This window comes from Neopsephotus bourkii, unplaced genomic scaffold, assembly GCF_033783945.1.
Source record: "Neopsephotus bourkii isolate Nb327-2 ecotype Australia unplaced genomic scaffold, CSIRO-AGI_Nbou_v1 NB_1589, whole genome shotgun sequence".
Taxonomy (NCBI): domain Eukaryota; kingdom Metazoa; phylum Chordata; class Aves; order Psittaciformes; family Psittacidae; genus Neopsephotus; species Neopsephotus bourkii.
The window spans coordinates 5,056,695-5,070,290 of NW_026902065.1; the positions used below are offsets into that span (position 1 = coordinate 5,056,695).

General features: G+C 39.3%; 1 protein-coding gene across 6 annotated transcripts in view; it reads left to right on the top strand.

The window, feature by feature from the left end:
• Positions 1-11,527, top strand: part of KIAA1549 (KIAA1549 ortholog) — a 146,222-nt gene extending 134,695 nt beyond the window's left edge. For 4 of the 6 annotated variants that reach the window (XM_061371904.1, XM_061371906.1, XM_061371905.1 and 1 more), the window contains 3 exons: positions 2,760-2,905; positions 4,774-4,928; positions 9,965-11,527. In XM_061371904.1, coding sequence (XP_061227888.1) covers positions 2,760-2,905; positions 4,774-4,928; positions 9,965-10,219 — 556 coding nt within the window. In that variant the 3' untranslated portion in view covers positions 10,220-11,527. Of the gene's footprint in view, positions 1-2,759; positions 2,906-4,773; positions 4,929-5,177; positions 5,289-9,964 lie in introns of all 6 variants that reach the window. The other 2 variants (XR_009728272.1, XM_061371908.1) reach the window with 2 other exon arrangements.
• Positions 11,528-13,596: the final 2,069 nt, after the last annotated feature.

Below are 13,596 nucleotides of genomic sequence, written 5' to 3' on the forward strand. Positions count from 1 at the left end.
GGTTACTAAGAACTTTCCTTTACCCATTCTTTTGCAACCTGATTTTTGAAAGGGACAACTGGAAAAGGAAGCATCTCTAAGCACATTTTCTTACCTAGGCCTTGGCTGAAGGTGACAGTTTCAGTGTGAGTGGAGCATACATGAAATGGCATACAATATGACCTGCAGTGTATTTCTTGTACTTTAAGTTACCTTGAAGATTGAGCTTTGGAACTGCCAACACAAAGCATAACCGATTGTTTGTTAGTGAGAATTCTCTCTTTGTTGGCCTATTATGCATTCAGGGACAATGTGATAAATTAATCATGAAAGTGCTGTAACCCATGTTAATACAGCTGAGCAAGATAGTGTCTTTGCGGCATATTTTTTGCTCAAAAGTTTATCAACATTTGGCATAGGCACTTTGGCTGTCTGTAAATTACAAACGAATGGCATCGTTATCAATAGTTCAGATGCTTCCTTTTCCAGTGCTGTCAGATTAAGCTAAAAATGTGTAAGGTCATTGACTTTAACAGGAAGAATCCCTTTAAAATTTCATCAGAATAGAAGGATTCCTAGAGCTTGGCCAATAGAAAACAAGTGGAGAGTCGTCATGCTTGGGTAGTGAGGGTTATGCTCAAATTCAGAAGATAATGATAAATTGATAGAAGCAGTGCACCAATTAGAGGAAGGAAAAATAACCTGAGGTCAGTATGATTAGGTGGCATGTATCAATGTCATAGTCCATTGGCTTAAATATCCAATGCATGGAATAATAATTGTGTGACTGTACTGTTCCCTTCTCTGTACAAACATAGCATCTTTAATGAAGTGGAACCAGCCTGGGTAGAAAAAAAAGTGAATGTGAAAGACCTAGGTCACATAACAGCTAGGCAAACATGAGGGAACAATGCACAGCTTTTGCCAGAAAATGAATATTGCATCATGCAACAGAGATAGAAATACTTAGCCATAGTGGATTAGTGGTGTAAAATTGATTTTTGGGGTAGTATCTCTCCACTTAAATAACTGGAGATTAATTTTACTTTTTTTTTTAATGTGCAAAGATGAAAGCTGTGTCTCAGTCTGGAAATAGGGAGGAGCACTAGAAAGCCTGTATGATACAGATTCAGAGATGAATCCCATTTTTATACTCTTGTGTTGATCTCTGATAATAAAGAGTAGCTATATCTGTTATAAAGAAGATGGAGAAGAAAGGGTGATGGGTTATTAAATATGCACCTCTTAAGTACAAATCCATCAGCAGTAAAGGATATACTTCCTTTCTTCCGAAAAACTGGCACAAAACCAGTACATTTGCAGGAATGTTGAGAAAATACTTTCTTTAGACAACATCAAAAAATTAGTAACACTTTATCAGCTATAAGGTTCCAGCTCAGCACTGCAGTCATAAAGGGCCAGATGATCACATCCTTTACTGGTTACAGTGATTAACGTAAGGCGGTATTGTTAAACATTACCTACCTATTCAAGCGTTTATTTTAACTAGCTTCTAAGTCTGGTTGGAAATTGTTTCCTTTAGGTTTGCTGAGTGGACAGGTGGGATTGCATGCAGGGGAGCCGGGGAAATTTTGGCACTTCCACAATAGGATTGTTGCAGCTTGAACCCCTTACACCACCTCCATTTAATACTGTATGCCAAGTAGCTAGTACTTTAATTTACAATTGCTTTTTTGTTCTTTATTATGCTCTTACTTGGCTTTATTAGGCTATTTATTATTATGCCGACTTTCTGTGCTATCTGGCTGTCATACAAAGGTAGGTAGTTTTCCAAATGAAGCACAAATCAAGAACAGTTTGAATTAGGTGCAGTCACGGGATTTTCCTGTAGAATGAAAGAGTGTAAAACTGAGTTCTTCAGGAATGGGACAGGCTGCAGTCTATAGCCTAGAAGGGGTTAGATGCTAATGCGGTAAATGGCATAGAAAACTCATCCCTAGTCCTCACTGCATGTAATTTCATGTGCCTGACTTAGTGTGTTTATCTCACTTTGTTTCCTTTATACTCATCAGTGAGAGGCTCCTGCAGGAAATGATTTAGTGAACCTAGTATTTTGCTTTGAATACCTCTTGAGGAACGTGTCTATCTTTGATCATACTCTGGAATCTAAGAGAGACTAGCCTGTACCCTAAACACCTGAAGTTTGAGCATCCACACCTCCACCATATCGACAGGAATCAATAACCCTTGAAAACTCAGCTGCCATCAGTCTCCTAAAATGCAATCTCTCCATGCCAGGGTTAAGATACGTTAATAGGAAACACAGGAAAAGCAGCTCTACTCCCTTCTGAGGACGAATTAGAGTGTTCCTTTTACAAGTTCCATTACCTTGGCACGATTTATGAAGTGAGATTGGTGACTGTTTATGTCTTAACAGTTTGTGTGCCCAGAAACTCTTGAGTAAGAGTCAGTTTTGTTGCTGAGATAAGCAGCTATATCACTACTGAAGTCTTATTTTTCTGATTTTCATTGAAGATACTTTTTTCTCCAAGGAGAAAGCAACATCTGTGGGCTTTTCTCTGCATTGAGGTTACTGTAGAGATGTGAGATTTTGTGAAGAGTTTATAACTCTTACTGTAGTGCAATGCAGATCATGAAGGAGGAATATATTCCTCAGATGTAATTATTTTCTTTAACATTTAAGGTTAAAATGTACTTGAAAGGGCATCATAAACAGCTATTGTATGAGGTGCAACTGCACTACTGTTTCCAATTAGGGAATTCACTTGTTGTAATCTTGAGTCCTTGCTTTTCCACAGGCAGAACTTTGGGCCAGGTTTTCTTCAACCTGCGGAATTAATGCACCCAGACCAGCAGCCACCTGAGGTTCAGTATTCCTCCAGAGGGATATACTCAGAGGAAATGCCATCAGTGGCACGGCCACGACCAGTTGGAAGCACTGCAGGTACACTTCACTTAAGTTGAATATGCTCTAAAATAACTGATCATTTTCTGTATCTACTCTTACACTGAAGTTACCATTATGACATCAGTCTCCTTCAGCTGATACACTTGAAATGTGATTCTTGTCTTCACTGCCAAAAAAAAAGCGATCATAAAGTGTGGTTAACTTTACATCCATAGGACCTTGCAAAAACAGGCAGTGCTTTGCCACCTTTTTAGTATCTCACAGGCATTGGTTATCACACAGCATATTTTCAAAAAACCCCATTCTCTAACAATGGAAAATTACTTCATAGTTTTAGACCATACAGTGTATGCTAACTTTCCACTGCCAACTATTTTATTGTACTAAATGAGCTGACTAATGCATCCCAAATCAGCCTGCTAAATAGCAAACCTTTTTAATACTTCTCTGCATCTCTATTTCTAATTTCTCTTCCTAGAAACATGCATAAAAGCAGGATCTTTTAGGTTCTTACAATGTTATCTATTGCTGTTCTCCTGTATAAAGTCTGCCCTTCCCTGATTTGGTTGCGATAATTTATGTAACACTCATCAGTGCTATCATGAATAAGATTCTAATGTCACATGGCAATTAAGCAGCGAACACTGATTCTGAGAATAAAAGATTCCATTCTTACGCAAGTGCCACAGTTAATTTTCTCCCAGAGAAATGTTTTCTTCCTGGGGAGTTGGAAAAGACTGAAAATACAATCATATACTCCTGTCAGAGGCCTAGTTTTGATAGCTGCTATCCTCTCCCTGAAAATGTTAAATGAATGGGAATGACAGGGATGTAGTGACTGCTACAGTTTAATGATGATTGTGTTATTGTCCTATTCACACTATTCTCTAAATGTTCATATATATTCTGCTTGAAAGTTTGGAGGCAATTCAAATTATTAGTTCCTGTCCTTCAGCATAATTATGTGCAAATATCAAACTTCTCAAATATTGGAGGTTTTTGAGAGGAAAATATGGAAGTGACCTAAATGTCCATCTGTTGTTTTTGTCTTTTCCTCCCTTTTTTGTACATATGTACACAGTTTTCTCTTATGTATCTGTGGATTTATTAAATGTGTTTCATTTCTAATGAATAATAAAATACTATAATAATAATAATAATAACAAAATAAATTGTGTTCCCCTGTGGGAGGAAATTTAGGAAAAAGAAAAGCTGGCATGTTGTTACATCTCTTGCAATTAATGGTGGTGGCTGTCCTTGCATGTGTTTGAAAACAGCAGTAGGGGAGGGGAAGGGAAAAGAAAGGAGAAAGGAGGAGGTTAGCTTTCAGGCTGAAAGGAGATACAGTGTGTTCTGACCTTCTCGTTAGTCAACGACAGCATCGTTTAATATTTAACCACAAAGCAGAGCTGAAAGAACCATGCTCTTATATAGTCTTGTGTTTTATTATGCTGAGAGGTGGAATAGAAAGCATTCTGGAGAGTTAGGGTCTTGCCAGTGTGATGCAAATAAGGTGTACCACAGGAGCAAATGTCTTCTCTTTGCTGCTAAGTAATTTACATGAAAGCATTGCCAGGGCTTTCAGTAAACACTGTTTGGAAAGGGCTGGCATATTTTTGGAGTGAAGTGTAATCCGTGTCTGAGATGCATGTATCTCAACCTCTTCTTTCCATGCAGTGGCAATGAAAAGCATCACACTCACATGAACTGCACAAAAGGCACATAACTTTTCCTTCTTTATTCTACACTGGAGCCTTCTTTTTGCTGATTTTTTTATTAATTGCACAGAAACAGAGCTCAAATTTCTTCTTGTTTCCTGCTTCCAACAAAGTTTTATGTTGTCATTTGTCTGCCCTACAAACTTTACTGTGTATAAAGATGAAAAAACAATATTTGCTTTTAAGGTTCTCAGATACAGCACCTCACTCAGGTGGGAATTGCTAGCAGGATCGGAGGTCAACAAGTGGAGATCCCCTCAGGCAGAGCAGGGCATGGCCAGCCGGGGGGGCCAGGGTGGCCCCAGTACCGTGGAGAGGATGAATATGCTAGGCGAGATGCAGTGAGTACTGTGTTACACATTTGCATAGTTTCCGAAGTAGTGATGATATGTTCGGGTATATTATTTTCCTGCATTACTGTTTGGAACTTTTTCCCCCTGGAATACTTTCAGTTTGCTTCTCTGACATTCTTTGCTTTGCTCTTCAAACCCTTTTTAGCTCTTCTAACTTTCGCTTGCTGTCACCTTTGCTGCTCTCTAAATGCTTTCTCTCACTTTACCCTAACCTGTTTATTTTTTTTCTCACTTGAGGCCTTCACCCATTAATTGCAGTTCACCCAGTTCTGCTTCTGAGCTCCAGCAGAGGTGGATACTGATTTCCATTTTCTTCTTTGAAATATGCCACTGTATTTTGAGACCATTGTAAGTAAGAAAAGTTAAATTAAATTGTCCCAGACTGCTGTCCTACTTTGTATTGGTATAGTTCTTTTGTCTTACGTATCAGTGCGCAACAGCAGGAGTCAGGGCAACGGAATAAGGTACATACTTGCATATAACAGTAGAGGTGCTTCTAAACAAGTTGCTTTCAAGCCCCAGTGAGCAGGATGTGGTAAATTAATATGTACTCATTTACCAGTGCTGCCTAGGCAGCCATCGTGATTTCATCATCTTGGCAGTGGTGCTTCTAGAAGTTGACGTTTCTGATTCAACCAGATGTGTGAGGTTGAAGATAGTACATGGCCTTTCCAGGAAAGATACAGCAGCCTGCTACCAGTCCATGTTTGAGTACTTGCATCATGAAGCAGACTGACCTATGACAGCTTTATTGAAGTGCTCTTGAGAGCAACAACTTCATGCTTCTTCTTTTGCTCTTTTGCTCAAGCTATCGTTCTGGTTTCTTCCTTGAGGGAGGAAGGACGGAAGGATCTCCTCCTTTTGCACACTTAAGGCAGTGTGGGTTCACAGTGCTTGAAGTTGCTTTGCAGTACTGCATGATCTCAAAATGGCTTTGCAGAGAAAAAATGCAACAGGATAGGCCTGCTCTCTAGATTTTGGTGTAGCTGAGCTGCCACTACTCCAGCTCAGCTTGAGAGGGGCAGCATTAAAGCCTTTGAGAACTTGGCATACAGGAGACAAACTCTACTGATACTATTCAGAAACTTTAACTGTCAAAGCTGGAAGATGTATTTGCCTGATTTAACTTGCTATCTGTGCATGGAACTGTGACATTTGAGTGTTAAGAAGATTATAATTTCAGTTTGCATCTAGAAAAGCAGTTGCATGAGAGATCTTAGTATCTCTGTTGTTCCATTTTCAGAGGCATCTCTGGGTAACCATTCATTGCCCCTTATAATTTGTCTGTCTTCTCTGAAAATTACATTTCTTTTCTAGGTCTATGGGCCTTTCCCTTCTGTCCCCCAAATGCATGTTCAGCTGTTACTTTCTTAACATTTTATTATATGAATCACAAACATTACTGAAAATTCAATTATGGACCCATTATGTTCTGCAAACATAATGCAACATGTTTGACGTGTTACCTGCATAACTTTAAAAGATTCATGGCCCAGTACAATATCATTTGGTTGCAGTTTGCACCTTCAGTCACCATTTCAGATGGATACATGTCACCTCAGTCCAGGTTGACTTTCTTTTAATTAATCAGAATTTAAAACACATCCTTAGCTTTCACAGAACTTTTTGCTCTCTGGTTGCTGCAGCTTGTATGTTATTGCAGTGTTACATTTTTCAGTTTGGTCTCTTTAAAAATGAAAAAAGGCAAAAGGAGGAGATCGTGGACTAGAGCTATTTGAGTATGGTGTCATTTAGTTGTAGGAGAGCTCATCTAGTGCCTGCACTTTCCTTTTCCTATGAGGAATCATTTCTTTTTTACAAGGGATCATTCCTTTGAAAGAAAAAAAAAAAGGTATTATTAGTTGACTCTTTTAGTTTTCTGTACTTTGGATTCCTTCACTAGAACAGAGCTCTGAATTTATCTTTCCTTCTTTTTGAAAGGAGGTTTTACTTAATGATGGTCATATCCCTCCATGGTTCAATATTCCACCGATCCCTTGTAAACAGTCTTACTGTTCCCTCAGTCTGAGCAAGTTTCCTGCTCTTAGGAAGATTAGGTCTAGAGCGTTCTTCTCCCCCACAAACTCAAGAAGCATCTGGATTTGTCTTCCTGCAGTGGCACTTCTCCTCACACTGTCCTCAGCTATTACTCCAGCAGTCAACACCTGATTTTCCACTGAAATGTGACCTCTCACTTGTATCTCCTCATCCAAAGCCAGTGTGCAGGTTATCATTTCACCTTAATTCTCCATCTGGAAGGCCTGGACAACCAGGTTAATTACAGCATTTCCTTAGCTGACACAAAATACAGTACTGAGAAAGTGGTCATTTGAGCAGCAGAACAGATGAAGCCTCATTTCTTACAGATATCTGTAATGTGTTGCATAGCTACCTCCCTCCCACCACTTGGCATCACTTATTACCCATCTACAATCCCCTGTAGCCTCCACTGTTCTCCCACATCATCTTCAGGTTTCCAGTGTTTCCCCCAAGCCACTCTTATCCTTCAATTCTATTTTTATACTCTGGCTGCCCACTGCAGTATCTCTAAACCATCTTACCATACTTCAAGTTGTCTCTTATGTCTGCTAGCTATCCCCTGTGAGATACACACTGGCTGACAGCTGTAGCTGGGCACAGCCTAACTTAGCCTTTCTGCCACTCAGACTCAGTGATGGCACAAATCAGGATGTGCTAATCAGCTGACTGTTTTTGTGGATGTTAGATATCTGTTCATACATATATGTTTGTGTGTATATTTATACATAAAATCCAGTTGAAATTGGCAAGAGTTCAACAGTTACTAAATGAAGATTAAAAAATTCACAATGTGATCTCTTACATCTTTTTTCCTTAAGAAGGAAGACTCAGTAAAGATATTTTTGACAATTATTTTGTACTGCTGTTAATTATACAGAAGTTTTTGTAGGAAAGTATGTAATTTATAGATACTATATAAAACTATAGATTCTTACATATATATTATATATCAATGTGCATTTCTGTTAGTAAAGAAATGTGAAAGTGGGAAAAAAAGCCCAGCAATAATTCTTCCAAGCTTTTTAGTCTCCTTATTTTGCTGTTGTAGTTTAGTATAGGTTAGGTTTCTAAGCCAGTCTGGCTTGATTCTGATGCTATATAAGAGATCACAGAAATACACACTTCTGTTTTTCTATTTAAGGAAACTTTCATAGCCTTAATGGTAAAAAACAGCCACTGTAGTCATCAGATTTCTTCCTAACTTTCCTTAATATACCATTCTTACGGTGGCAGTTCAGTGCAATATGTGATACGAGCTGAATCGTGTAATGCATTTTAAGGCAAAAGAAACCTGAATATAATTTAGATTGCTGTTAAGACTCATGTGTCAAGGAATGCTTGCTTTTAATATTTTTTATGTCACCTCTTTTCTATAAACCCACAGAGCACTTGTCAGGTTTACTAACTCTAGACTGCACATATGAATTAGTTTCAGGTTTCGCTGCCAAATAAATAGCTCTGAACAATCAAGGCACCCATTCATTCCTTTCTGATACTAAAATCACCTCGCTTTTATAAGTAGTAAGACAGGATGATACTTGGAAAACCTTCTTTACCTATCATTCTTCTATTAAAGCCTCTTTTCCTCTTACTCTCTATCCCCAAATTAACTGTGTAAATGATGAGTGCTTCACATGAGCTGTGAAAGAGAGTCAGAATCTGTTACAAGTTATACTTTATATAAAATGTCTTAGATCTTAGTAATTTATATTATGAGAGATGTAAAGGAGCTGCCAGTCACCCTTGGTCCCCTATATCCTTCCCAGGGTCTATGCTGTAATCCCTTCATTTTCTTCCCCCTTACCCCTAAATCCTCTTCTAGCTGACCTTGCAGTCCTTTCTTCCCTCATCAGATTGCTCTCTCTGCTACTACTCAGGGCTTATCCACAGGGAAAGAGTAGTTAGTGCTCACTAAACTGTGATAACTGTGACCTGAGCTTCCTGCAGTGAGCTGCTCCTCGTCCCCAGCAGAGACCCTTTGAAAGGGGATTATGCTGCTTTGCTCGCAGCTGAGCGTATTTAGCATGGTGTGTTCAAGTCCTTTATGTCCAGTGTTTTCTTCCATCTGACTCTCAGCCTTCAGCAGTATTAGGCAAGAGGAAACCCTTGCTTTAGGGATGGAGTTTAGATTTTCACAATGTACATCTCATGTGCCCATACGGGAATCCATGGAGTCCACTTAGTGTACTGGAAATTCATGCTTTGTTTTAGTGTAAGCAGATCTTTTTCCAGATAGACAAACCCATAAACTCAGGCTTGTGTTTTGTTTCTCTTGTTTTGTTAGAAAATGTACCTTACAAACAAATAGAGAATTAACCCCTTTCTACCCTGAAACAATGATTGTCCCTAAACTGGGATAAAGTTTCTCAGATGTTTAAAACAGCTATTGAGTATATAAAAAAATACAATCTTTCTGATTTTAATAATTTTCTCCTGCCACTTTTTCTGTTGACCATGTTTTCCTGGGCACTGGTCAGTCACAGCGTCCTCACAAGTGTACAGCCTGAACAGGCAAGCCAGGCAGTGAAGGGGAAGGTGAAAATAGTAGTATCTCTGTGTGGAAACAGTATGGAGGAATGACAGTCGGGAATAAAGTGATTTGCCTGTTGTCTTTTAGGAATTTGATGGAAAGCCAAGGAAATAAAAGCCAATTCTATTGACTTCCAGTTATGTGGGTTTTCTCCCCACCTCCTTCCACTGCAGTTTCTAACATACAATCTTAGTAAAGGGGTGAGACTTTTTAATGGATGCTCAAAGAGACTTTGAAAATCCCTGAACTTGAGGCAGTCCGACAATTTGTGTATGCTTGTTGTTTTGTGTTTCATAAGAGGAATCATTCATTCATACAACTGAAGAACAGTGGCAGCAGATAGAAGCATCTCCATGTTGCTTTCCCTCTGTTTGTTGCGTTTTTGCTTTCTTGTCTATTCTGGGATTATTACATTTATTCAGAAAGTATAATAATGCTTTCTACCTTTTTCCAGACGCATACGCATGGACACCAAGAATATTCCTCCTCACCAGTATTCCCGATGCCGAGGACTTCAGCCAGGCAGCCTTCAGCACCCCCTGCTCAGCTTCCACACAACAGCCTTCAGGGCCAGGGCCTTTGCTACACCACCAGTTCCACTGAGGACCTCCAGCCAGGTCACTCTTCAGCCTCTCTTATCAAAGCAATTAGAGAAGAACTTCTACGACTTTCTGAGAAACAGACAACAGTGCAGAACTTCCATAGCTGATTTAGCATTCCCTTGCAAGTCTGCCAGGTATCTGCTTCCTATGGAAGCAAAGACTTAGAGGAAATCAGCAATGTTGTTCTCTCAAAGGAATGAACTTCACAGCTCTGTTCACAGCACTCTGGAAAAACTGAAAAAGGCAGCAGAATGAGGATAGTAGGGAGAGATGGGGGACAAACGGGAATCATTGGTGTCATCACAAGTAGTACTAATTGATATGCTAATATTACGGTGCTTCTCTTCTCTCCCTGCCCTCGTTCAACATAACATAAATAAAACCTTAGGTCAAGAACTCAACGCTCCAGCAACAAAAAAAACCACTGAAACAAACTCCAAGTATGATAGATTCCTTTTTCTAAAGAAGTAGGTGAAGTCTTGAATAAACTGAGATGACATTTTGCAAGAGATGGCAAATATTCTGATTCTCCAGTGCTTATGGGGAACTGGTTTGTGTTGCTGTTCTGCAAGATTACAAACTGTGTCAGCTCAAGGGTGTTGAGGGTGTGACCCCACATAAGAATCGCTTTGGTTGTCAGGAACAGTGGGACTGCTTAGAATAAAAGTCTTTATGAGCTACTTGTAACAAACTGGAACAATAATTGTTATAGCTCTGTGCTTCCAAATGGAGCTATCCTCTGCACTCTTCCTTGTTTTTCTTCTGGTGCTGAAGCTTCAAGTGTTCCTTCATCTTCAATGTTTGCAAAGTGAAACATTGGCCTTGTATAACTAAGAAAATATCTGTAGACTCATTCAGGCTGGAAAAACAAAGCAAAGCATCCAAACAGAAAGGGCTTGGTATTTATTTTGTTTCAAAATTACTGAAAACCAGGAGAAGAATACTCGGCGACAGCTGAATTTGGGGCAATGTGTACATATATCTTTAAACAATATATTTACATACTATATGCTTTTGCAAGACCAGCGATAAAATATTGCCACTCTGTCGTTTGCTTTGTGGACAGAAACCAATCCAGCCTAACTGGTACAGGGTCACCAGCATTATGTTATAAATTGATGTCCTAAATCATTGCTTATGTTTGGATCTGAATAATTTTAGTGAAAGTCAGTGACGGTTTAGAGCATTAACCTAGGCTTAGATTTGCAGTTTCGAGACAGTTTCTATATTTATACTTGTTTCCACTGTCCCTTTGGACAAAGGGTGAGCATTATCCCATGGTAAGAATGGTACGTGCCATGGAACTGTTTGTCGCTGGGTTTTTTTCAGTTTTAATTTAATACTAGCTATGAATTTACTAATATTTGGCCATTGCATAACTGTAACTGACATAATACATATGGAAATTTTACTTAGTGATTTGTTGGAGTGTGTTTATTTTCAGATGAGGCTGAACTAAAGCTAACAGGCTGACACAGAGATAGAGGGTAAGCTGTCTCTGTGAGGATGCTTGGGAGCCTTGCTATTTGGTGCTACAGTGTGGGTATTTCAAACACTGGGAAATGGTAATTATGAAAGGTCTATGGGATAGTAGTCTGCCAAAGAGATCATTGGGGAGTTGATGTGTTAGGGCTACTTTTGCCTCACTCACTGGGGTAGAAATGGCATTGGTAAAACACAGGTATGTAACACTGGTGTGGTATGGTGGTTGTTGGCTACCATATCTGTTCTTGGTGACAGGACTAACCAAGACTGAAGTGAAAACAGGTAGGAGGACACCATGAAAAAACCTTATGTACCTTGTTCATGAAGTGTGTACATCATATTCATTGCCAAAGCAAAAACCAGGAAGCAACTGGCTGCTCATTGATGTGGAAAAAAAGGTGGTATGTTCCTCTTTATTAGGAAGCTGACTTATTTTTTCTGTTTACGCATGAGGCACTGTAGTGAAGCAATCTAATACTTTAGTATGTCTTTATGGGCGCTGGTTGAGGCTTGAATGGAGTCAGAACACCAGCGTGGTTGTGAACAGCAGTACCAACAGGTTCTGATGTTTTAAATTTTTTAAGCCTTTTGTGTGGAAATCACTTCTAGGGTAAAAATAAAGGAACCTTTACTTTCTGCCAGGTTTGTAAACATGAATGGTGCCAGCACTTCTGCAGAATGTCAGGGTTTGCACAATGAAGAATGTATCGATCAGGCAATGTTTGTTTGATCTTTTTGACAATACTGAAGACTGACTGTTCCTGTGCTCCCATTAAAACAATCTTTTTCAGAGCCCGCATCCTTCTCCAGCCTAATTCTGCAGTGAGGTCAAAGGCCAGCACTTATAATATTTACGTGTTACTGTGACTTCATTTCAAGAAAATGTGGGCCTCTAGAAAGTAAGTTCATTGGCTGCTGGTGCCAGCTACTTGAGAAGGAATACGAAGTAAGGGTTTTGAAAGTTAGAGGTACTTAAGCCATTCCTCATTCATGTTTGCTGGTGATGGTGATTCCAGTGTGACATTCCATCTTTTAACGTTTGGAAGAATACCCTTTTTGTTTTCAGTCCCAAATCTTACAAAGAACATGGGATACAGGACAAAGATGTACTGGTAAATAAAAGAGGCTTTCTGATGCAAAAAAACTCCCTCTTTAAAACTTTACGAGTTCATGGGGCAGGACAATAAAATCTAAGTTGGAAAGCTGTGTTCAAAAGCTGTTTAGGACAGAGAATTTTCTTTTTCCTTAACAATGTCATGTTCTTCAACTCTCTGGAGGCCTGATCCACTGTTCACAGAAAAATGGTATGACATAATCTGTATTGTCATCTAATAGGAAACGTAACACGTACAGCACCGGTTCCAAGGATGGTCTTAACAAGAGACCCACACTGTACTCTCTGCAGCTTCAGGAAAAGTTGGGGTTTTCATGTGCTACAGAAGGACTGTGTGGAATGCATGTGCCAAAATGTGTGTTTCCACTTGGGAATCCAGGGGAAAAGAAAATCTGTAAACTTCTACATCCCCGTGTGCTTGAGCTCTTCTGCCAGTGTTTTTTATTGCCTTATTAAAAGGGAGGGTGACGGGAACCAAACTTTTTTTTTTTTTCCTGAAATTTAAATTATCCTGAATTTAAGTATCTGTTAATGAATCTACCAGTTTCTGAAAATGCTGATCAGATGAGAAGCTGGTACGGGCACAGGAAGCTGTTACCAACAGTTACATCCATTTCCATGACTAAACCATCTGGTTCATGGAATCCTCAGGCTCTTCTCTTTCTTCTCAATTTTCCTTGACATTTGTGTTTAGTCTGTGTTTAGTTTGGCATATAGAAGAACTTGGCAAGATGGGAACTATGCAATTTAGCTTGGTTGGTTTGCTTTCCCTTTTCATGGCCAAAATGTTGACCTCTACCCTGCTCTTTGATTATCCTTGGAGTTAAGTGAAATTTTTCATACACTCCATTTGAAAGGCAGCACACACTTCAGTACTATAAAATA